General features: G+C 35.3%; 1 protein-coding gene across 7 annotated transcripts in view; it reads left to right on the forward strand.

The window, feature by feature from the left end:
- THOC2 (THO complex 2) overlaps positions 1–25,808 on the forward strand; it is a 117,834-nt gene that overhangs the window by 13,218 nt on the left and 78,808 nt on the right. For all 7 annotated transcript variants that reach the window (XM_045852173.1, XM_045852169.1, XM_045852168.1 and 4 more), the window contains exons 2-7: positions 4,463–4,521; positions 8,594–8,685; positions 10,583–10,634; positions 17,153–17,223; positions 18,059–18,180; positions 18,749–18,882. In XM_045852173.1, the coding sequence (XP_045708129.1) occupies positions 4,463–4,521; positions 8,594–8,685; positions 10,583–10,634; positions 17,153–17,223; positions 18,059–18,180; positions 18,749–18,882 (530 nt within the window). The remainder of the gene's footprint in view (positions 1–4,462; positions 4,522–8,593; positions 8,686–10,582; positions 10,635–17,152; positions 17,224–18,058; positions 18,181–18,748; positions 18,883–25,808) is intronic.

Genomic DNA, 25,808 nt, shown 5'->3' on the forward strand with positions numbered 1-25,808 from the left:
TAGCCTTTTCAGATAATTGTAGATATTCTTTGATATCATATCAAAATTTATCAGGTGGTAGTTTCTAGATGATTTGTTTCAATGCAAAGTCGAAAACCACATTAGTGATCTTTTGTGATTTGTTAAATTAAAATCCATTTATTTCTCTTTTATACTTGGAATCTTTTCCCCATGCATTATTTTGCAACATTGCTTTCTCCGTTAAAAAACATTGGTTTCACTAAAGGATGCAGCTCTTCTAAATATTGACACAGTGCATTGTTAATATCAGAAAACACATTCTTTAGTATCACTGCACTATCGGGAATCTATGAATTGGGAAGTAGTTAAGTACATGGTGGCACATACAATGTTTTCCAAATTCTAATATTTAAAATTATATTTTATTTATGCTATTGCAGTTGTCTCAGTTTTTTCCTTTGTCCCCCTACACCCATTCCCCTAACTCCCACAGGCAATCCCCAAACCATTGTGTATTGTCTGTAGGTCATAGCATATTTGTTCTTTGGCTACTCTATTCCCTATGCTGTGCTTTACATCCCCATGGCTGTTCTGTAACTCCCTGTTTGTACTTCTTTTTTTTTTAAGATTTTATTTATTTTTAGAGAGGGAAGGGAGGGAGAAATAGAGAAACATCAATGTGCGGTTGCTGGGGGCCGTGGCCTGCAACCAACCAGGCATGTGCCCTGACTGGGAATTGAACCTGTGATGCTTTGGTTTGCAGCCCGCGCTCAATCCACTGAGCTACGCCAGCCAGGTCCTATTTGTACTTCTTAATCCCCTCATCTCTATGCGTTCCCCCACACTCTGCTTGCATTTGGCAGCCATCAAAATTCTCTGTGTATCCATGATTCTGTCTCTTTTTCTTGTTTGCTTATTTTGCTTTTTAGACTCAGTTTTTTGATAGATATGTATTTTTGGCACTTTATTCATAGTTTTCATTCTGTTTCTATTAAATAAATCACTTTAACATTTCATATAATAATGGTTTGGTGATGATGAACTCCTTTAGCTTTTTCTTGTCTGGGAAGCTCTTGATCTGCCATTTGATTGTAAATGATAGCTTTGCTGGGTAAAGTAATCTTGGCTATAGGTCCCTGCTTTTCATGACTTTGAATATTTCTTGCCAATCCCATTTAACCTGCAAAGTTTCTTTTGAGAAATCAGCTGACAGTCTTATGGGAACTTCCCTGTAGGTAATTAACTTTTTTTTTCTCTTGCTGCTTTTAAAATTCTTTCTTTATCTTTAACGTTTGGCATTTTAATTATGATGTGTCTTGGCATGGGCCATCTTGTTTGTGACCCAGTGCTTCCTGGACTTGCATGTCTATTTCCTTCAAATTAGGGAGGTTTTCTTTCATTAGTTTTCAAATAGATTTCCAGTTTCTTGCTCTTCCTCTTCTCCTTCTGGCACCTGTATGATGGGAATGTTAGACCTCTTGATGTCCCAAAGGCTGCTTATACTATCCTGGTTTTCTTCTGGATTCTTTTTTCTTGTTCTAGTTAGTTGTTTTTTCTTCTTTATATTCCAAATCATGATTTCATTCTTGGCTTCATTCACTCTATAGTTGTTTCCTTGTAAATTGTTCTTTATTTTAATTAGTGTATCCTTCATTTCTGACTGGATCTTTTTTATGCTGCTGAGGTCCTCACTAAGTTTCTTTGAGCATCCTTATAACTAGTGTTTTGAACTCTGCATCTTATAGATTGCTGATCTCCATTTTGTTTAGTTCTTTTTTCTGGAATTTTGATCTGTTCTTTAATTTGGACCATGTTTCTTTGTCTCCTCATTTTGGCAGCCTCCCTTTGTTTCTATGTGTTAGATAGAGCTACTTTGATTCTATGTGTTGGTAGTGTGGCCTAATGTAGTAGGTGTCCTATAGGGTCAAGTGGCACAGCCTCTCCTCTCACCTCCACCCTCCATGGAGGATCAGCTGTGCAGGGGAAGGGTGGTGGTGCTCCAATGTGGTCTGTTTTTTACATTTGTTTCATAAATTGCTTTACTCCCAGTTTTTATGGACTGGCTTAGTGCAGGGAGAGGCCTTTACCAATCAACCTGGTTGTAGACTCTGGGGGATTCATATGTAGAGTCATATGTAGAATCTGTACATTTTTTCTACATATGTCCTCCGGTCTTAAGAGTATTGATTCCAAATTGGAGGGATGTTCCAGTTTCTTTCAGAAGTGTGTACTTTTTTATCCTCTGGTGTCCAGCTGTTGTACCATAGGTCTTATGAAGCAGCAACACACCACTCAACACTTTGTTGTTATTAGTGGCCCCCCAGGCAGCTAGAGTGTGCCAGGTACCATCAGCACTGTAAGTCAGGATAGATTGAAACCAGTCTCTCAGACAGTCCCCACAAGAGCTGGACTGTTGGACACATGCTCTAGTCCTCTCTTTCTCCCCTGAGGGAGAGGTTGCTGAGCTGTATTAGTCTCTGTTTGCTGGGTTCTCTGGATCTGCAGCTTGCCACTCAGTTCTTTGTTTTCAGCAAGTTATTTAGGCACCTAGAGTATGTCAGGACCTGTATCCAGGAAGTAACTAGTCCCTCAGGCAGCCTCCTACACCAGTCAGAACATTAGATGTACTGTTCAGTCTTCTCTTTTCCTCCCCATGGAGAATTTAGGAGCTAGGAGTTCCCTTCCAGTTGTGTGTTTCTGTGCCAGGAGGAGGGACTATGGTGAATGGGCAAATTTCCCTACCTGCTTTTATGAAGCTGGTTTACTGCTCACCTGGGATGTAGAAGCCTCTTAGTTTGTTTCTGAATTTATCATAAAGGGAATTGGTATGTACTTTGTTGAATTGTTTCCACGGGAGGAAGGAAAGGCCCAGGGCTTCCTATTCTCCCTTCTTGCTGATGTCACTCCCATCGAGCACATTCTTAAGTGAAACTGGCTTTTGTTTGTGGAGGGTCATGAAAAATAAAACAGTTTGGTGACATCTTACATGAGACTAGCTCTATTCTTTCCTTTGATTTCTTGATCATGAAGAATCAATGAGGCAGTTTGGTGTTTCTGCCTTGATGCATGCTAAGGTGCCAGCAGTCTTATCTTCCTTTGCTTTTTAACATGCAAATGTTAGTGTAGCAAAAAAAGGAAAATGAAATCTTAGTATTATCACAAGTATAGTTCTGACCTTGCAGAACTCCAGACAGTGTCTTGGGGATCAAGAGTTTGTGAACTCTTGAACCGCTACTTTATCAAATTATAACAGTTCCTTTCTATTCCTATTTTCTAAGAGTTCTTTTAAAAGGTTTTATTTATTTATTTTTAGAGAGGGGAAGGGAGGGAGAAAGAGAAGCAGAGAAGAGTCAATCAGTTTGTTGCCTATCACACATCCCCAGCTGGAAACCTGGCCCACAATTCAGGCATGTGCCCTGACTGGTAATTGAACCAGTGACCTTTTTGGTTCACAGGCTGATGCGCAGTCCACTGCGCCATACCAGCCAGGGCACATGGCTGGTCTTTAAAAAAAATATTAATGGATGTTGAATATTGTCAGATGTTTTTTATGCATCTGTTGAACAATAGTGTGATTTTAAAAAGTCACCTTGATATGGTGAGTTAATTTGAACCACTTTGCGTATTTGAGATAAACCCACACTAGTTTTGCTATATTTTAATATTTTCCATTTATATATATGTCAACTGCTGGCCAATCTTGTTTCTTCTGTAACCCCACCAATTTCCCCATTCTGTTGAAGTAAATATCATATGATACATAAATATTTCAGCATCTATCTCTGAAAAATAGTCTGTATGAAGTATTCCAGTAGACTCGTAAATGTTAATTTTTTTAAATATTTGTTTGAAACTGGATTCAAATAAAGATCCATACATTGTGATTGATATACCTCTTAAGCACTTTTTACTCTGAGGATCCCCCACTATCTTTTATTTTTCCTAGCAATATATTTGCTGAAGAGACTAGGTCATTGTCCTATAGAGTTTCCAACAGTCTGAATTTAGGTCAGGGCTTTTTATTTTTTTAAGACTACGTCATAGGTGTGTGGTATATTCTTTTATCAGAATCAGGAAGCACATCAAGTCTGATTGTCTCTGGTGTCTCTTGTGATGTGAACAGCCATCGAAGATGCCTAGGTCTTTTAATTTATTAGGAATCTTAAAATGGTAATGTTGTAATTCTGTCATTCCTTCATTATTTATTAGCTGAAATACTTAAGTACAGAGACATTTCTTATTGACTGTTGGTTCATATGTGAAGGCAGAAGACGTGCTTGATTTTTTATTATGTTTTACTAGTTTTCAAAATAATGAATTGATTCACTAATATCCTCCAGTTCTGACCAATTGGGGTTTTTAGATTTGTTCTATTCTTATTATAAACTGGTGGATTTAATCATCTGATAAATTTTCAAATATTTTTATTTGATACAATTTTCTCGATAAGGATCATCTTTAAGGTTTGAAATTAATGCAGACTATTTCTGTTTTTTTCTAGTTTGCATTTATGTCGGATCCTCAGTGAAAATAAAAGCCATGATAGTTCGACTTACAGAGGTAAGAGTTTCAAAAGTATAATAGCTATTATTTTTGGCTTGGTCAATATTAATAAATATCCCATTTTTCATCAAGTTGTTATGAATGAAAACAAAAGGTATAGGATAGTTCACATTATTTAAAACTTTTATATGAATATATTACAGTTAAGATTAAAAGTATAGTTATGGTAAGACTCTACATCTTGTATAAGGATTTTTTTTTTGTATAAGGATGTTTTTGACCTGTATAATAGTCATGTTATTGCTTGGCTTTTATAATTATGACATGGTGTATTTAACCAAATTTCAGCAGTCACTAGCTGTATGAAAAATTACATAGATTAGTTATCAGTCGGTCATAAACAGAAGAAAAAAAACTAGAGTGGCAGGAAAAATGATTGTGATCTTATTTACATGAGGAAATTTCCAGTAACTGAGGTTCGGTATTTTTACTAAAGGTATCTGGGGATCTTGTTAATGGCAGTTGTCATGGAAAACCTTAAAAGCAAAGGAGTTGTTTACTGCATATCACAAATATGGTGTATTAAGTAAAATGTTATGGAATTAAACATTAAAAATTTTTAGTTACTTTAATTTTGAAGGATGTTGCTATATATAACATTCATTAATTTAAAATTAGGCATATGGATTTAGAAAGGAGGGTTAAAACCAAAAGCAATTATGTCTAGTAAGTATCAAGTATCTTCTTACATAGCTTTCATTGGGGTTGAACCCATAGTGTTTTTTTCAATCTGGGAACAATTATTTATAACGAATATGTTATTTTAACTCCCAAATTATAAAATTCACTGCATTTACTTAAATTATGCCTTCACAAATAAAAGATTAAGAACAGAATGATTTTCTATAGATAAGTTTGCTTTGCTTTATCAAAAATTATATATTTCTTAATATGAGATTACATGCTTTTTAAAGAAAATTTGGCTTTTTGAGTGGAAAGCATTTTTTAACGAATGAGCTTTTTTTTTTCTTTCATTTTGGTTAAGATCTCTTTCAAGATTTAACATTTCTAGCCCGAGTCCCCATAGTTATTTTCCAATTCATTCTGCCTATAAAATTGTATGACTATTCATAAAGATTAAAAAAAACAGGGTGGAGGGGAGAGAAGGGGGAAATGGGACACCTGTAATAGCATAATCAATAAAATATGTAAAAAAAGATTTCTGAGGTTGACACAGTGCCTTCTTTTTCTTAAACATTTTTTAAATTGTTGTTCAAGTGGTTTTTTGCCCTTTTTCCCCACCCCTCCCCCTTCTTTTTTGAATAAGTTAACTGCCAGAAGTGTAAAAAAGAAAAAAAAAAACAACAAAACTTCTTTCTAAAAGCACTTGGGTGCTTAGTTTTTTTTTCTACCCCATGTTTAAAACAAGTTTTTAACTTCTTGGTTAACTTTGATATTTGCAATTGAAACATTAGTAGGTAAGAGAAAGAATTCTTAGAAAAACTATAAATAGCATAACAGGCTTATTCCTCTTTTAGTTTTAAATGGGGGCTGTGTGGATCATTAATAACTATCAGATATTGTTACTTTACATGGCTGTTCTGATTCCTGTATGGCACCAAAAATAATTATGGACGTGGCCTCATTGTCTGAATTTGTTGGTGGTCTCTTTTACTAGCTGTTGCCTACTTCCTGAACACATACACTCTTTGTCTGCTATCTCTAACAATCAAGCTTTGGTTTGAGTCCCCCATTTGGTATCTATGCAGGAAACTAAATGTCATTTCTTCGGAATTTCCTTTGTTCTATTTAAGGGGATCTAGTTTTAAGTAGTGTTCCCTCTGCCCTTTCCCTTTTCTGCCCCTCCCCTTGAATTGATTTCATTTCAGACAGGCAGTTTCCCTTGCACATACTATGTCACCTTGTTCTTTTTGTAATTCCTTCCCCCCATTAAAATAACATTGTGATGGTGGATTATAAACATGAGTACTGTAGTCCTAGTGATAATCGACATAACCAAGAACTGGTGTCTTCAACGTTCAAATGCCACAATGAACGTCTAGGAATCTTTAGAAGTCCCTTTTACTTGTGGCTATTCTTAAAACTGCTTTTTCTGAAATGTTAGCATTAAGATAAAATATTTATTTTTGTGTATAATTATACGGGTTATAAGTTTCTCTCCCATTGTAAATATAAAGTTTTTCAACTTTAGTATAGATTTTACAGGATTTTTGTGGAGTTAGCCTGGTAGTCTTAAGGCACCACTTATTGCTTCTATAGATAAAATACAATGGGATTTCCTAACGACTTAAATGGGCATTTAAATAACTTGTGAATTGGGGACTGTTTTTTGCTACTTTTGGATTACATTGTGATTGTTTTTATGTCACCTAGCATCACCAAAATGACCTGAGTTATTCTCTATTTTAATCTTCTGTGATTAAGATTAGAACTCCCTCAGCACCATGAGCCCATATTCTTATGGGAATTTAGTTTATGCACAGCTGTTTTGTCCTTTCAAGAGTTATTGCTTTAAAAAATTAGTTATCTATAAAACTTGAAATGAATATTCTTTCTTGTAAAAGCATTTTATTAATAGAAAGTGAAAACATGAAATTAACCCCATATTCCTACCATAATAACAAATACAAATTTTCCTTTGCATTTTAGCTGTTATATAGTTGATTATAAGTATAATGAAGCCATATTTGTGGAGATGGTAAAATATATAATAAAAAAGTAAATATATTTAGTAAGAACTAAATATATTTAAATTAGTCTTCAAAAGGAATTGGGATAATCTGGCTATATATATTTCTTTAGCGAGTAACTTAATGGGCAGATTTATTTCATTGCAAAATACTATTTTCATTGTTCAGAGGGAGATTGATAAAAGTTTTGATTTCTATTATATTCCTTTTTTGTGACTAGTAGTCAAACCAAGGGAGAAGATATTTTTTAATTTTTAAAAAATATTTATTTATTTTTAGACAGAGGGGAAGGGAGGGAGAAAGAGAGGAATAGAAACATCAATGTGTGGTTGCCTCTTGCATGCCCTGCCATGGCCCACAACCCAGGCATGTGCCCTGACTGGAAATTGAACCAGTGATCCTTTGGTTTACAGGCCTGTGCTCAATCCACTGAGCTATACCAGCCAGAGCAGAGTTTTAAATATTTGATTTTTTACTTGCAGTTTTGTCTTGAAAGATTTTTGAGTCCCTTCAAAAGGAGATTATAAATCGACTTTATTTTGCATTAATTCTTTTTAGAGCTACTTGTTTCCCTACTTTAAATGAGAGGAAGGATATAAAGTTTTTAATGTATGGAACTGAAGAAAAAGATGGCTGGAAGGAGGAGGCATTCACCTGACCATTAATCTCCCCCCCAAAAATAGTCCTTCTCTAGGAAAGGGGGTTATGCTAATTAATAGTGAATGAGACTGCTTGTGGTTGACAGTTCTCATAGAACTGCTGTTTTATGACTATATTTACATATGCAGTTTTTTTTTAGTTTGAATTCTGATGGAAATAGAGGAGAAAACGATTTAGGTTTGGGGAGAAATTTCTCTGATAGTAGGATATGGATAAAACCTGATTTTATGTTTACTGCTGTCGTTTACCTGTTGTCAGTGTAGTCTTGAGATTGACTTGACTATAATGGATATATTTAGGAAATCTATGAAATCTGCTGGTGAGAGGAATGGTTAATTTAGATTATATCCACTTGCTGGAGTTCTGTGCAGTAAATGAAAATAATTTTGGAGGTTTTGGTAGCATGAAAAAAATGCTTTTAAAAGTATGGGGATATCAGAATACCAAATTGTGAGTACTGTGAATGCATCTGTGTAAAATATATAGACAGAAAAAGATCGGAAGGTGTATTGCTCAAGCAGTAATTACATTTTAGTAGTGGAGCCAAGGTTAACTTTTTCCTACTCTTTTGGTATTGTCCTTTTGTGAAAATAAAAGGAAAAAATTTGCTAAAGTAAAACATTAGAAGTATGCTTATTATCATCATCATTGATGTTTATGATAAACTGAGAAGTAGGGAATATATAGATCGTACTCAGAGGGTCTGCCTTTCATGTTTGAGAGACTGTGTCCTTACCTCTTTCTTTTATGTTCAACAGATTTCCAGCAAGCTCTCTATGAATTATCATACCATGTGATTAAAGGAAATCTAAAGCATGAACAAGCATCTAATGTTTTTAATGACATTAGTGTAAGTGTATATATGTATGTTCTTTAATTTAATAATTGTTACCTATTTCTTTTCCTTTGATACAAATATCCCTAAAGCGTATAACTTGCATTTCATTTTGTTCACAATGAAATGTTTAAGATAATATTGGCAAGTCATTGTTTCTAGACAAATAAAGATATTTTAATTTTTTTGTCTGGCTGTGAGTAAGCTGGGAGAGCAAAAAAAAGCATGCTTGTAATGAAATCAAGATATAGTTAATTTAAAATGTTACTATAAAAATACTTTGGCTAGAATATTGAAAGATGAGCTCTGAAATTGTAAAGGTGTTAATAGTGTTTATTTTAAACCAGTAAAGTTTGAATCTTTACAGTGGTGTATTATTCTATTAGGCTGGATCTTAAACTTGTATAAATAAAATTATATGCCCAATTGAGAACACCTTTCATAATAAGCATGATTGAGGTGGGACCTGGAGCTTTTTAATTTAGTACAAATTTCCCCTGTGTTGCTTTAAGCTTCTGTAGCCTGTTTTTGTTATGGTAGGTAATCGCCTTTGTATGATATTTATGCTTTCCTGGGGAGAGTCTTAAAGAACTTTTATGTCTAGTTGTGATTTCCCCCCTCATATTGAGATGTATTTAAACAGTAAGACTTTAATATGAGTTTCTCTTTTATCCCTAAACTGTCTGTATCTACAGATAACAGCAGCATTAGCTATGTTAGAGTAGTCTATTTCTTACACAATTAATATTCCATCTTTGAAAACTCCTCTTGCTCTATTATTTCTGATTTTCAAGTAGCTTGAGTACTTTCATTCAAGTAGACATAGCCAAAGTTCTTAGCCTTTAAGAAACTAGAGACTAAAGTCTGCTCTGTAATTAAGGTTATTTCATTCTGTAAGTTGGGCATCAATGTAGGGTTTAGTGTGGTTATGGAATCTGATCCTGATACTTTATTGAAAATGAATAGTCCAAAATAATATGTATTTGGTTCTCACCTCCTTTCCTTTGAATATTTAGTGATACATATATATACGTTTGTAGCTGGATTGTCTTTGTCATGGCTTTCTCATAGTCCCATATAGCCTCACTGTCCCATAACTCAGCCACAGAAGCATATCTTGCATATCTCTTACAGATGCCCATTTGTTCTTTAGAATTAAATTTCTTTCCTTTAGTCTCTGAAAATAGGTTAATTTTAGGGTTGCTATAGTGGCAGCAAACTAATTGCAATAATTGAACTGTGATCCTTACTAATGAAAAATGGCTCTAAAATTGGGCATGGGAGTGGGAAGTGCTGAAGTTTTCATGCAGAAATGAGGGGAGCATTTTGAGTCAGTTTCTCCAGATGCTACAGACATCATCAATGCATAAGGAAGATAAAGATAGATTTTTGGTAATTATTTTCATCTTTAGAGAATCTTGAGTTATAGAACAATAGCTTGTAATTGTTTTTATCTTTTTTAGATTTCTGTTCTGCTGCCGCCACTATGATTTTTACATATATCATTGTTGGCTTAGGCACAAGCAAAGCATTTAAAGTTTTTGATGAAAAATTACTATTTTAACAGTCTTTAGATAGATGTGAGGTCCTCTAAATTCCAGTGGTTTCTAACATGAAACTTAAATGGAAAAATATTACTTGTTTGTGTGCTTTAATATCTCCTGAGGTGCTTGTTTAGGTTTCTGGTTTTTTTTTTAATCAAGTTATTTCATGGTAGACATTTAAATATTTTTTCCAACAGTTGTCTCCCATTTTTTATTTTCTCTATATTATGAAACTTGAAGAGTTCTTTGTAAATGTAGTGGTGTTCGGGTTTTGTTTTTAAATTTTACTGAAGAGTGTTATGCTGAAGTTATAATACTTGCTAGTGTGTTATTGTATTTACTATGAATAATTATGTTTTTAAAATTAGGAATTTCGCGAGGATCTGCCCTCTATTCTTGCTGATGTGTTCTGCATATTAGGTAGGTATTAAGCTTTTATTTTACCTGTAACAAGTGCTGTTTGGTAAACTAATGTACTGTGTTGCATTGTTTCCTTTCAACCTAAGAATTTTACAGATGTACAAAAGTTTATTCAAATCTACACTGTATTTTTTTATTTTATAGAGAATATAATATAGTAAGTCAAATGTGAGTATAATCACTTTATAAACTAATTTTACATAGTTTTAGTTTATAATTCAAATAGTTCGAGTTTTTTAGAATGTATCTTTATATAATAAAATTCAACTAAGGGATTTCAAATAAATAAGCCAAGTTTTCTGAAGTTAGTCTGAATTATTCTGATTTTAGTATAATTAATCTTATTCAGTGAATGTCAGAATCTCAAACTTAGGACACTTGAGATATTTACTTTTCTATTGTATTCTTGATTCTTAATTTTAGAAAGAGCAGGAAGAATGAAATAATTGAAATTACTTTTGTTTCGAAGATGAGGAAGCAGCTTTGGAAATAGCAACTTCTCTGTCCAGAGTAAATAAGAATTCATGCAAGATAAAAAGGATTATTGCTTTTTTTTTCAAATTATAAGAGAAAGTTACAGAGGTAGTAGAAGTGAGCCAACTGGGCAGTATAGGCTCAGGAAACAAGTTACGTAAGTAAAAGAAAGGCCCTTGTAGCTTAGTAGAGGGAAAGGTCAAAATGATGCACCTGAGGGAAAGAAAGGCCAAAATAATGCACCTGAGGGAAAGAAGAGGGGGAAGGGAAAGGCGTGAGGATATTTCTTGCCCTGGCCCTGGCCAGGTGGGTCAGTTGGTTGGAGCGTCATCTCATGCACCAAAAAGGTTTGCGGGTTTGATCTCCAGTTAGGACACACTCCTAGGCTGTGGGCTCAATCCCCGGTCAGGGCTGATACAGGGGTGGCCAATCGATGTTTTTCTCTTACACCCATGTTTCTGTTTCTTGCTTTCCTTTCCTGTCTCTCTAAAATCAATAAACTTATTCTCGGGTGAGGATTAAAAAAAGAGGAACATTTCTTTTTACAAAAGTAGCATTTTTCCATGGGAAGCATGGATTGAAAAATAATGTATATTGCAAATTTACTTTTCTAATTCTAGATCTGAATTAAAATAACTGAGCACAGTTTTTTCCCTCAGTCTTAGGCTTTCTATACTTTGATGTAATAGCAAACATTACGAGACATTATAGTATTCACTTTAGAATAAGACTTAACCTCTGTAGGCCCTGGCCTGGTAGCTCAGTTGGTTAGAGCATAGTCCTGATATGGCAAGGTTGAGGGTTTGATCCCGGTCATGGAACATATGAGAATCAACCAATGAATGTATTAAGTGGAACAACAAATTGATGTTTCTCTTTCTTTCTCTCCTCCCCCTTTCTATCTCTGAAATCAATAAAAAATAAAATAAGACTTAACCTCTCTGAAATTTGAAATTCAGCTGGCAACAAGAGTTTATAATGAGGGGCTGTGACCTGTATGAGACAACAGTGAACATGAATGCCCTTCAGCTACATGCATCGACATGAATAAATCTAAAAGAATAATGTTGATCAAAATAAGTGACTTATAGACGATTGTAAAAAAGTATTATTCCATTCATATAAAAGAAAGAAAGGGACAAATCCAGAGGAATATATATAGTTTAGACACATGCATGTCAGTGGGCAAATTGGCCCCCCACACAGAGGGCAAGGAGAGATTGAAGAGGCCTACCACTCCAGATTAATAGGTGGCAGGTTTAATAAGCAGGGAAATTTACCTTCAAGGCCTGTCTCTTGTGGATATAAGACTAGTAAGTAGGTCTCCACATCTGCTTGCCAGAATCTTCAAGTTTATGTAGAGGTCCTAATGGGATTTAGTCATGCATTCCATATACTGTCCAGATGGTCTCAACAACATGTTGCTGTCTTAAGGTTGCCTCCTTGAAAATGTCCTCCACTATGGGAACAGTGGGGAGAACTTAAGAAAAAAAAAGATTTAAATTCAGAGTTTGTGAAATTGGAATTAATGCATTTATCTCATTAATCCTAATTTCTAGAATTAGATAGGTTACTTAACTGTCTTACTGAGACTCTGGAATTTAACTTCAATAAATCTAAATGCCTGGTATTTATAAGATTTCATTAACTACAGTAATGTTGGAAACAGGTCCAAAATGTGTGGACTGTGAGTGAGAAATGAAAAGTTCAGACCATTGATGGGGTGACCATATGTCCCAGTCTTGTTTTGTTTTTCCTCGCATAATTATGAGTAGTGCCTTTTCAAAAAAGATTTTATTTATTTATTTTTAGAGAGAGGGGAAGGGAGGGAGAAAGAAACGGAAAGAAACATCGATGTGGAGGAAGAGGGGGAATGAAACATCTAAGTGCGAAAGAAACATCAATCAGTTGCTTCTTACATGCCCCAAGCCGGGGACCTGGCCCTCAACCCAGGTATGTGCCCTGACTGGGAATCGAACTGGTGACCTTTCAGTTTGCTGGATGATGCCCAGCCCACTGAGCCACACCAGTCAGGGCGAGTAATGCCTTCTTTCAATCTTAAAACTGTCCTGGTTTATAGAAACAACAACAAAACCCCTTTAAGCTTATTTTTTTAAAGCATGAACTATATAGATAGTAAATTATGTTACAGATATATGTAGCATGAAACAAGTTTCAATTTTAAAATTGGTTTTACTATAAGTTTGTAAGAGTGAAAATGATTTGTAGGTAACATTTTGTGGAAGCTGTTATTCCTTGATAGTGTCAGGAGTATATGTTTCTTTGGGTATTCATCACTCATCAGTTTATTAGTAAGTTCTAATAAATTCTTTTTAAAAAATGTTTTAAAATATTTTTAAAGATTTTTTGTTTATTTATTTTTAGAGGGAAGGGAAAGACAAAGAGAGGGAGAGGGAGAGAAACATCAGTGTGTGGTTGCCTCTCACATTCCCTCTACTGAGGACCTGGCCTGCAACCCTGGCATGTGCCCTGAATGGGAATCGAACCAGTGACCCTTTGGTTTTCAGGCTGGCATTCAATCCACACCAGCCAGGGCTAATAATTTCTTTATTGACTTATTAGGATATATTTGCCTTCATAGGCATTTAGTAATATGATTTATTGTTACAGGTCATTGCTTTTTACTAGTAGCATGAATTCATGAAAATGATTTTGGTTGTTCTTGGGAAATTTCTTTTACCCTATCCAGCCTATTTTTACAAGCAAGATTTAGTTAGGATGGCAAGTTTGGAAAGAGAATTTCCCTCACCTGCACCCTCACTCACATACCCTGATCCTTGGCAGAAAAAATGATCCAAGGGTGACTCCAGATCAAGGTGGGGGATAGGAGTAAGAATGTGAGCTGTCTCTGATGATGATGAAAAGAAAATAGTAAAAATAATGTAGGTGCCATTTTGGAGCACTTCTGTCTTCTAGGCATTGTGTTAAGCACTTAATATCATTTTACTTCCCATAGCAACTTGCGTAAGGTAGTTGTAGAGATCAGAAAATTGAAGCTCAGAGAAGTGATTTTTTTAGGGCCACATAGCCAGTGAGGCAGGGTTTGAACCTGGATCTTTTTGGTTCTAGAGCCCATGATCTTTTAACTACATCATGTTGTTTTTCTAATATTTTAATAGTTATATGACAAATGAGTGCTGTACTTTCCTGGTTAATATATCCATTTTCTTTAAAGAAACTTTGCCCTCGTGTAAGGGTGAGGGATTTTGAGAACTTTATTAACCTGAAAGGGGAGGAGTCTGATGTGACTTGATGTGCTGAGCTCAGGTAGATGATTGGTGATTCTGGGACCTAGAGTTAGAAATGGCTGAGGACTTTGTAGTAAAATCATAGGGGATATTAAAGAGATAGCTGAGCTAAGAAATTTACTGAGGGCCTATTAAGTATTTCCTAACATGGTCAGAACCCAAACAGTGGTATCTTAATCACGTCTGTTGGCTAAAAGGAGAGCATTTTGACTTGAAGAGGATAAACCTGTTACCCAGGTGCTCTGATCTTAGGAACCTTGGGAGTAGATCTTAGGGATTTACAGGTCTTGGATGGTAGATAGATGGTTAAAAGAATGGGCCCAGTTTTGTCCTGACTGCTCACAATCAGTATCCATGAAGTTCTAGGCTGAGTAGGGACCACAAGGCTAGGTAATGGGGAGACAACTAGGAGTTCCTGGAAGGGGGCATAGATGAGATACCCATGGATTAAAAATCTTATTGAGAGATTGAGATAGTACTGCAATTTACATTGCGTAAATTACACATGAAATTTCTTTAATACACTTGAGTTGACTGTGTGCTTAGCTATAGTGGCCATGATATTGGTAAATGGCACTGTCCAAGAAGGGTAAGTGGAGAAGGGCCAGGAAAGTGTAGATGTATTTGATGATAAATTCCTTTCTCTTTTGATTCTCAGTGATGGCAGTAGAAAGCAAAGCTGTGGTAGGACATCAGTTTGGGGAGACCCTAGAACTGTTAAAGGACAATTTTTATTATATGACAAAAAATTGGTGCCTCTTTCTATAGCACATTCTAATTATGAGTTCGTTGGCTTTTAAAATACGTAATAGTGTATAATCAGCTAAAGTAGTGATCCTGAGATCAATCTTGTAATCTTGCCAATCCTGGTTGAAATTTTTTAATGCTTGGCATTTAGAGCTAATTGTTTTATTTTCTCTATGCTTCATATCAGAAAGTTGTTGAGAAAATTTTTGAATAATTTACTGACACTTGCCCTAACTGGTGTGGTTCAGTGGTTTGGACATTATTGGGCAAACCGAAAGGTTGCCAGTTCTATTCCTGGTCAGGGCACATGCCTGGGTTGCAGGCCAGTTCCCCAGTTGGGGGTGTGCGAGAGGCAACCAATTGATGTTTCTATCACACATTGGTTTTTTTCCGTTTCTTTCTCCTTCCCTTCCCTCTCTCTAAAAATAAACAAAATTAAAAAAGATAATTTACTGAAACTTAAGGAGTTCTTCAAAGTATTTAGTGAGAATAAAACAAAAATCATGAATAATTTTTGTTTGTTAAGTAGACTTGTAATTCAAAATAAGATGTTAAAAATATCTTTCACATGCATTTTAAATGGTAAGAAACTGGGTGCCCATTTAGAAAAAGTGAAAAGCACTGGAAGCATTGAAACCATGATCAGAAATAGCCAGCCTTGCGTAGCTTCAGGTTTTAAATGTGCACTAATTCTGCTTCTAGATTATATTTTGAACCTTTTATGTGACACATGGTTTTTTTGGGGGGGCGTAATGAAAACCATGTTGAAGACATTTAATAATCATTTTCTGTTAGTGGTACTAAGACTACTAGTGAGAAGGCTTTGTACTTTGGAGAAATCTTAGCATGTTATTGTATAGACAGAGACCATGAGACACAGCACCTCTTCTGGATGTGCTAACTTTGGATAACTGCTCGTAGGTTGCACATAACTGCCATTGCAATAAACACTGGAAAAGTGCATGGTCCTGTTCCTGGTACCTGCCCATACCCCCCCGCCACGATCTCCCGCAATTGGCACCCATTTGCTTTATTTTTTTAAATTGTACTTACTGATTTTAGAGAGAGGGAAACATTGATTTGTTGTTCCACTTATTTATGCATTCATTCATTGATTCTTGTATGTACCCTGACTGGAGATTGAACCCACAACCTTGGTGTGTTGGGATGATACCCTAACCAACTGAGCTACCTGGCCAGGGCTAATACCCATTTGCCTTAAAATGCACTTTACCTTGAATCATGCAACACAAGTGTACTCTTCTCTAAGTTTTTGTGTCATTTATGGTGCCTTGCATAATGGTCAGAGGGCTTGTGTGTTTGTGAAGTATACAATAAACTGTTTTCAAGCTAAACAATATCTTTTAATACTTTCTTTTCATAGAGTTGGTGGCAAAGTAGCTTGGTTAGAACATGGTACATGGTACCAAGGTAGCCAAAGTCAAAGATTTGACCTTCATGAGTAATAGGATCTTTAGTATTAGAAGAAATTTTGTCACCCAGTTCATTTTTCCACCTAAGGAAGGAACCTTTTCTTTAGCATCTCTAACATGTGGTCATTTAAACTTTGCTTAAATATTGTGGATCTTTTATGTTAAATAAAATATATTATTTAAAAAATTTCCATGTTTGAAAACAGAATTTTTTCTTTTTTTCTATCACCATTTATCCCCCCATACCCTCTTCCACCTCCACCCACTGTCCTCCCTACCCCAAAAACAGTACTTTTTGAAACTTTGTTGCTTCTAGTGCCATAGCACATAGCTTCTCTGTAATTGACTTACCATTTTATGGATATGCCATTCGTCACAGGATCAGTCTCTAGTATCAGGAGAAATTAATTCTTAGCATTCATATGCATATGAAGGACATCTCATATTTACTATAGTTTCAACTTTTTTCCAAATTCAGAATGAGGCATTTTAAAAGAAGCTAATTTTAAATAAATTGTATTATCTTATTATAGTGCTGGAGAGAGTCTAGAAAATCAATCACACTTTTATCTTTTTTTTCCTTTCATCATTGTAGATATTGAGACAAATTGTTTAGAAGAAAAGGGCAAGAGAGACTATTTTACACAATTGGTATTAGCATGTTTGGTAAGTTTTAAAAAATATATTTCCTTTCTAAATTTTACATTGAACAAATATAATCACAGTTAATCATTAATGGAGAAGGGTATTGACATTCAGTTGACTATTCATTTTAAGGTATGATTTGGGTGTTCTTGAAATGGAATGAATGCTTTGTAGAATTAGACATGCTAATTATGTCTATGAAATAGGCATGCTACTATATATCACTTAAGGTATTTATACATATAAAACCTTTGGTGATATTCCTGACCTAGTAAGTTTCTAACCAAGTAAAAGGTAAGCATCTATCAAGTGAGTAGAAATGATGTGGACAGCTTTTAAACTGAATAATTTTTATAAAATTTTTTATTAGGTAAAGAGAAAAAGTGGAGTTTAAAAACAGTAAATTTTAGAACTTGTTATAATAATTGTCTCGTAAACAATTTCATGTTCATAAATTTAGAACTAGAAGAAATGTCATTACTCAGACCTGCAAGAATGTCTTTATCTTTGCTGTACTAGAATTATTTGGTTTAAACAGGAGAATCAGAAGAAGGCTTAAGTGCTGTATTTACTTAAAATTCATTTGACTCAATTTCAATCAGAATTTCATCTGTAGTTCTCATTTATAGACTGTGGACAGCATGCATATACAATCTTAGCAAGTTTTTAAAAAAGAGCTATATGTTGTTTTTACTTTATTTGGAGAGTTGTCATTTTTGTTGAAGTTCTAAGATTTGTTATAAGTTGATATCTATAGTATGATATTGATATTTTAATTATTTTCAGTATATTTAAGATTGTGGGTGCATAGTTGGAATGCTGAATAATAACTAGCCTTTAATATTTTTAAATATAGTATTTAGTTTCAGACACAGTTCTAAAGGAACGCCTGGATCCGGAAACATTGGAATCATTAGGGCTTATCAAACAATCACAGCAATTCAATCAAAAGTCAGTTAAAATCAAGACAAAACTCTTGTAAGTACATGTATTTTTATTTTGCAGTCAAGTACCTGAGTATGTGTTTTAGTTCTCATTTTGAATACTAGAAGTTTCTAAAGGCAGTGTAAATATTTTTTTTGTCGCTGTTAACATGTGTCTTGTGTTTTTTTTCTCTTAAAAGTAGCCCATGATTCAGTCAACAATGAACATTATCTATGTGAAACCAATGTTAATTTTCTTCGCATTGGAAGTTAAAATAATCAGTGCTTTTATTATTACTAATAAAATACTTTAGATTATGGCTGTACTCTAGGGTATATTCTTAGACAATCTTGGAAATAGTGGTATGTTATTGTTCCTTGGGATTAGCCATATCCTTCCTGTGGGTTACTGGTTTTCCCTGTGTAACTAACATTGGGGTGTCTCTTATGAACAACTACAGTTTTCTATCCTAAAAGATAAACAAAGAGGTAAACTTTCAACAACTACTTTTTATGATTGCTAATATGAGAAATAAGAAAATTCAATAACAGTACATTACTCTTTTGCAAGCTTGTTAATTGAAATTAATTTTATCCCCTTTATGATGTTTATCTAATTTCAGTTATAAGCAACAAAAATTCAATTTGTTAAGAGAAGAAAATGAAGGTTATGCCAAGCTGATTGCTGAATTGGGGCAAGATTTATCAGGAAATATTACCAGTGATTTAATCTTAGAAAATATCAAATCTTTAATAGGTAAGACATTTATTTATATATAGTATGTGTTAGTAAGATAAGGTTTTTTAACTGTGAAGACTATCCATAAAGAAGAAATTAGTGCATTCTCTATAGGTTTTTTTTAAATTAAATGAGAGGAGTACCCAGCTTATACTTTAAAATTTTTATCAATGATAATAAAATTTGGGATGATATTTATGAGAAATCTTCTTTTGTCACTGTAACTTGTATTTGTATTAGTTTCTGCTCTCTCTAGTACTTTTATCTTTAAATTTTAAGTATTTCTCAATAATTTTAATGTGGGCAGAAAATAAGCTAATGTGAAACTATAATAAAATCTTTGGTGTAAACTATTAAAACTTGAAGATATTTTAAGAGTTCAGACTTGATTTAAAAAATACCTTTACAAGGGACTTCGATACACCCCTTATTTTATATTTTGAAGTCTGTTAAAGTAAGTGCAGGGATGCTGTAAAAGTGTAACAGATAGGAAAGTGTTATTCTCCCTACCTTTTAAGTATGTTACTGTTTTTATTTGCATTGAGCATTTGGAGGAAATAGTTGACTTTATATACAGAAAGGAATGAATGGTAGAAAAATAGAGTAATCCTGATTTTTCAAGAATGGGAATACTTTTCTGCTGTTCTTTGTTAGGTGTTATGCTGTTTTACAGAAGATTCTGCAACATGTAGATGTCTTAGGTTTTTAGACTTCTCAGAGAAGTTATATTCTCTGCTTCACTGGTTATATTTTAGGAGATTCTTATTCTCAACTTCTCAGTTCTTTTCTGTTTTTGAAATTTATGTATGACTAAAGAGAGGTTTCCTAATCCTTATCCCCTTCTCTAATGCAGCGGTGTCAAACTCATTTTCACTGGGGGCCACATCAGCCTCGCAGTTGCTTTCAAAGGGCTGAATGTGATTTTAGGACCGTATAAATGTAACTACTCCTTAACAGTTCAGCGAGAGCTCAGCACTGCCCCCAGTAGAAACAAGGTGCTGGGCCAGATAAAACAAAGTGGTGGGCTGGATTGGGCCCGTGGGCCTTGTGTTTGCCACCTGTGCTCTAATGCACAGGGATAGGGACCCAGCTTTGGCTTTTGGTGATCAACAGGTATAGAAGATACAGAGCTTGTAGTTTAAATGTACCCTTGTCTTTGAAGTAAGTCTAGTGGTGACAGCTGATTTACTCTCTTCACTACTTCCAGGTGTCAATTTAACAGCAAGACGGGCAGCCCCATTGGTTAAAACTTGCTTACCTGTGTGGCAATGACCCATTTTTAAAATTCTTGTAGAGTTGTCTTTCTATTCTTTCCTCTGTTCTTGTTCCTTGGGATTAGCAATATTCTTCCCTTGTGTTACTGGATTTCCCTGTGTAACTAACATTGGGGTGTCTGGCTCTACGTTTTTTCTGGCAGCATTTTGATCTAGCTTGAGATGCTTGTCAGTACTGCATTGCTATAGCTTTGTCCTTTCTTGTATCCTGCCATGTACTTTCTTAAGATAGTATGCCCACATAAAAATTCTGTCCAGTGTACCTTCCTCAGTTGTTTATGTTTTTATTTTATCTGCCTATTTGTTGACATCTCTTATCTGCCCTTGTTTCTTCTATTTTTTGTCCTTGTGGGTTTATACCTTTTTAGTCCTTTGTTGTTTTGGGAACATTTCAAAGAGTGATTTTCTTGAATTGTGCTTAAATCTAGCTGGGAAAATGTATACTACTTTCTTATCTTGAACTTTGCCCTTATAGAGAGTAAGTTATGTTACTGTCTCTGAAGAACAATGTAGCAATCACCACTGCAAGCCCATGACACACATGGATATTACACGAATATGAATAATTTGATTAAATTTTTTTAATTGTTGTTCAAATACAGTAGTCTCCATTTTCACCCCACCATGCCCCCCTCCCTACCCATCCCTGTCTCCCAACCTCAAACCTACCCCCTTTGGTTTTGTCCATGGGTCCTTTATACATGTTCCTTGATGGTCCTTCCCCTATTATCCCCCATTATCCCTTTCTCCCCTCCTCTCTAATTACTGTCAGTTTGTTCTTTATTTCAGTGTCTCTGGTTGTATTTTGCTTGCTTATTTGTTTTGTTATTTAGTTTCTACTTATAGGTGAGATCATATGGTATTTGTCTCTCACCTCCTGGCTTATTTCAGTGAGCATAATGCTCTCCAGTTCTATCCATGCTGTTGCAAAGGGTAGGAGCTTCTTCTTTCTTTCTGCTGTATACTATTCCATTCTGTAAATGTACCATAGTTTTTTGATCCACTCATTTACTGATGGGTACTTAGGTTGCTTTCAACACTTGGCTATTGTAAATTGTGCTTCTATGAACATTGGGGTGCATAGGTTCCTTTGAATTGGTGTTTCAGGATTCTTAGGGTATAATCCCGGATAATGTATATTGTAGTGCCTCAGTTGTACTATGAAGCTTGTTAGTTCAGAAGCACTCTAATGTTGCCTCGTCAGTGTAGCCTTTCCTGGACACCCCTCTCAGGGCTCCCTATCATTCACTAGTTTTCTTCTTAGCACTTAACTACCATATAATGTACAATGTATTTTATTCCTAATGCCCACTGGAATGTAAGATCCATGAGGACAAGGGTTTTGTGTGTTTTTTAGTAACTACAACCTCAGTCCTTGGTATATAGATGCTGAATAAACACTTGTTGAAAAATTATTGAATTTTCCCCCCTTTCTGGTAGAGTTTATAGTGATTCTTAGCCTCTTTTTCCTGATAAAGAAGATTTTAGAAAATTTACCTTCCTGGCTCAGTGTGTGTTTGGTTTTGGCTATCTGACTCTCTCATCTTCCCCTTTGTCTGAGAAAGGAATTTTTCAATGACATGAAAATTGACATTAAGAATTCTAATTCCAATTAGTGTTACAACTTATTGGATTCCTCCTCAATGCAGATTCCATGCAGGCCTTGTCTCATTTGGCCGGAGCAGTTCACTGACACAGCATCCTAATTTTCATGGCATTTTTAAATGTTTCCCCTTGTTTATTCCCATTGTTTTCTCTAGGATCAATTTAGACAGATAATACCTCATACATATCTATCTCAGGTGTGATCTCTTTCACCAGCCATTGGCAGAATGGATATCTAGTTTTGGAGGTATGCATTTTAGATACATTACATTTCAGGGTACTTGGCCAAATCAGGAGAAATCCTTATTTATCATCCTATAATTAAAAATATTCATTTGCTCCCTAAATGATTCTGGTACATCAAAGGGTTTATATCCTAAATATAAAAAACAGTGTTTATACCCCATCAGATGGTTTGGGGCTAAGCAAGGAAACACATGGGTAAGCAAGGAAGTAGAGTCTTCATGGTGGTTGTGATCTCAAGTCTGACATTACATTTGGAAAACTTAAGTAGGAATTGGTGGTAGTGATTAGCTTAGGCTCTTGAGCTGTCAAGACATAGACCCCATACAAATGAATCCTGCATCAAGATGGCAAAAAGCATCTTTCAGAAATTACAGGAAAGGATATTCGAGAAGGACTTCTTTGATTGTTGAGCTCAACTATAAGCACTCTAGTTTTCTTAATGCCTTTCAGAAAAAGGCAGTAGGTAGGTATTCATTCCTTTTTTCTAAATGAGTGGTCAGCAACATTTTTTTTCTAGAGGGTGAGCTAGTAAATATTTTGTTCTGTTTTGTAGGCCATGTGGTTTTTTTTGAAATTACACAACTCTGCCATTATAGTGAGAAAGCAACCGTAGCAAATATGTAAATAAATGAGTGTGTCTGTGTTCTAGGAAAACTTTACAAAAACCTAATGGATTTGACCCAGAGGTCATAGTAAGCTGATTCCTGTTCTAAGTCAAGAGTACTGGCTAAAAATTAGTCATGGAACTTACTTGAGTTTGTTTGTTTATATCCCTGCTCCCCCCAAAATCACTACACTGTTGTCCATATTCGTGAGTTCTTTTTTGTTTTTGCTCAGTCCCTCTACTCCCTAACCTCTATCCCCACTAGCTGTTATCTGATGTCCATGTATGAGTCTGTGTCTGTTTTGCTTGTTAGTAGTTAGTTCATTAGATTCCACATATGAGTGAAATCATATGGTATTTGTCTTTCTCTGCCTTATTTCACTTAGCATAATGTTCTTCAGGTCCATCCATACTATTGCAAAGGGTAAACTTTTCTTCTTTCTTACAGCCAAGTAGAATTCCATGGTGTAAATGTCCCATAGTTGTTTTATCTACTCATTTATTGATGGACACTTGGGCTGCTACCAAATCTTGGCCACTGTAAATAACACTGCAGTAAACATAGGGATGCTTATGTTCTTTCAGATTAGTGTTCTGGGTTCCTTTAGATATCTTCCCAGAAGTGGGATCACTGAGTCAAAAGGTAGATCCATACTGTTTTCCACAGAGGCTGCACCAGTCTGCATTCCCACCAACAGTGCAAAAGGGTTCCCCTTTCTCTACATCCTAGCCAGCACTTATTTGTTGATTTTTTGATGATGGCCATTCTGACAGGTTTGAGATAGTATCTCATTATGAATATAATTTGCATCTCTCTGGTGATTAGTGACATTGAGCATCTTTTCATATGTGTCTTGGCCATCTGTATGTCCTCTTTGGAGAAGTGTCCATTCAGGTCCTTTGTCCATTTTTTAATTGTGTTGTTTGTTTTTTTGGTGTTGAGTTTTATAACTACTATATACATTTTATTTTATTATATTTTTCAAAAACAACAGATTTTTTAATAATATATTTTATTGATTATGCTATTATTGTCCCATTCCCCCCCCCTTTATTCCCCTCTGCCCTACACAGCCCCTCCCACCCACATCCCTCCCCCTGCCCCCGCTTTAGTTCATGTCCATGGGTCATACATATAAGTTCTTTGGCTTCTACATTTCCTGTACTATTCTTAACCTCCCCTGTCTATTTTCTACCTAACATTTATGCTTATTCTCTGTACCTTTTCCCCTCTCTCCCCCTCCCACTCCCCTGCTGATAACTCTCCATGTGATCTCCATTTCTGTGGTTCTGTTTCTGTTCTAGTTGTTCACTTAGTTTGTTTTTGTTTTTGTTTTAGGTGTGGTTGTTAATAACTGTGAGTTTGTTGTCATTTTACTGTTCATATTTTTATCTTTTTTTTTCTTAGATAAATCCCTTTAACATTTCATATAATAAGGGCTTGGTGATGATGAACTCCTTTAACTTGACCTTATCTGAGAAGCACTTTCTCTGCCCTTCCATTCTAAATGAAAGCTTTGCTGGATAGAGTAATCTTGGATGTAGGTCCTTGCCTTTCATGACTTGGAATACTTCTTTCCAGCCCCTTCTTGCCTGTAAGGTCTCTTTTGAGAAATCAGCTGAAGTCTTATGGGAACTCCCTTGTAGGTAACTGTCTCCTCTCTTGCTGCTTTTAAGATTCTTTCCTTTAATCTTGGGAATGTAATTATGATGTGCCTTGGTGTGTTCCTCCTTGAGTCTAACTTCTTTGGGACGCTTCTGAGCTTCCTGGACTTCCTGGAAGTCTCTTTCCTTTGCCAGATTGGGAAAGTCCTCCTTTATTATTTGTTCAAATAAGTTTTCGATTTCTTGCTCTTTCTCCTTTCCTTCTGGTACCTCTATGATTCGGATGTTGTAATGTTTAAAGATGTCCCGGAGGTTCCTAAGCCTCTCCTCACTTTTTTGAATTCTTGTTTCTTCATTCTTTTCTGGTTGAATGTTTACTTCTTCCTTCTGGTCCACACCATTGATTTGAGTTCCAATTTCCTTCCCATCACTGTTGGAGCCCTGTGCATTTTCCTTCATTTCGCTTAGCGTAGCCTTTTTTCATCTAATTTGTGACCATATTCAACCAATTCTGTGAGCATCCTGATTACCATTGCTTTGAACTGCGCATCTGATAGGTTGGCTATCTCTTTGTCGCTTAGTTGTATTTGTTCTGGAGCTTTGATCTGGTTTTCCATTTGGGCCTTTTTTTTTTTTTTTTTTGGTCTTGGCACACCTGAGTCACGAAAGGTTAAGTGCCTAAGGCAGGTTCTGCTGAAAGGACTGATGCTCCCGACTGGCTTGGAGGTAAAAAGGCTGGAGTAAATTGTCCCAGTGTAAAAAGTCTACCCGCATCCATGCAACTGCAGTTCCTTAGAAGAAAGTATGTTCTCGGTGGAAGGGATGGATCACAGCTCTTTTCTTTCCAAGTTTTCTGCCTGCCACCTAATTTTTAGATATGAACCCCTTATCAGATGTATTGGTGAATATGTTCTCCCATTCTGTGGGTTGTCTTTTTATTACGCTGATGATTCCCTTTGCTGTGTAAAAACTTTCTAATTTGATTTATTGTTGATAAATAATAATGATTATTGATTAAATTAATAATAATTATTGTCAGAATGCTTTAGTTTGATTTACTATTTGTTTATGAATGATAAACTCATTTGTTTATTATTTCTTTTGCTTCCCTTGCCAGATATAGTGATAAAATATTGCTACAAGCAATGTCCAAGATTTTACTGCCTATTTTTTCTTCTAGGATTTGTATGGTTTTGGGTATAACATTTAAGTCTTCAATCCATTTTGAATTTTATTCTTGTGTGTGGTATAAGGTGGTCTAGTTTCATTTTTCTGCACATATCTGTCCAATATTCCTAACACCATTTATTGCATAAACTATCTTTAGCCCATTGTATATGCTTGCTTCCCTTCTCGAATATTAATTAACTGGAAACATGTGGGTTTATTTCTGGGCTGTCTATTCTGTTCCATTGACCTGTGTGTCTGTTTTTATGCAACTACCAGGCTGTTTTCATTGCTATGGCCCTGTAGTACAGTTTGATGTTAGGTAGCTTGATTTCTCCAACTTTATTCTTCTTTCTCAGGATTGCTGTTGCTATGTGGAGCCTTTGTGGTTCCATATAAATTTTTGAAAAATTCGTTCCAGTTCTGTGAAATACGTCATTGAA

This window comes from Phyllostomus hastatus, unplaced genomic scaffold (assembly GCF_019186645.2).
Source record: "Phyllostomus hastatus isolate PE091 unplaced genomic scaffold, TTU_PhHast_1.1 phas_contig_90, whole genome shotgun sequence".
NCBI classification, from domain to species: Eukaryota; Metazoa; Chordata; class Mammalia; order Chiroptera; family Phyllostomidae; genus Phyllostomus; species Phyllostomus hastatus.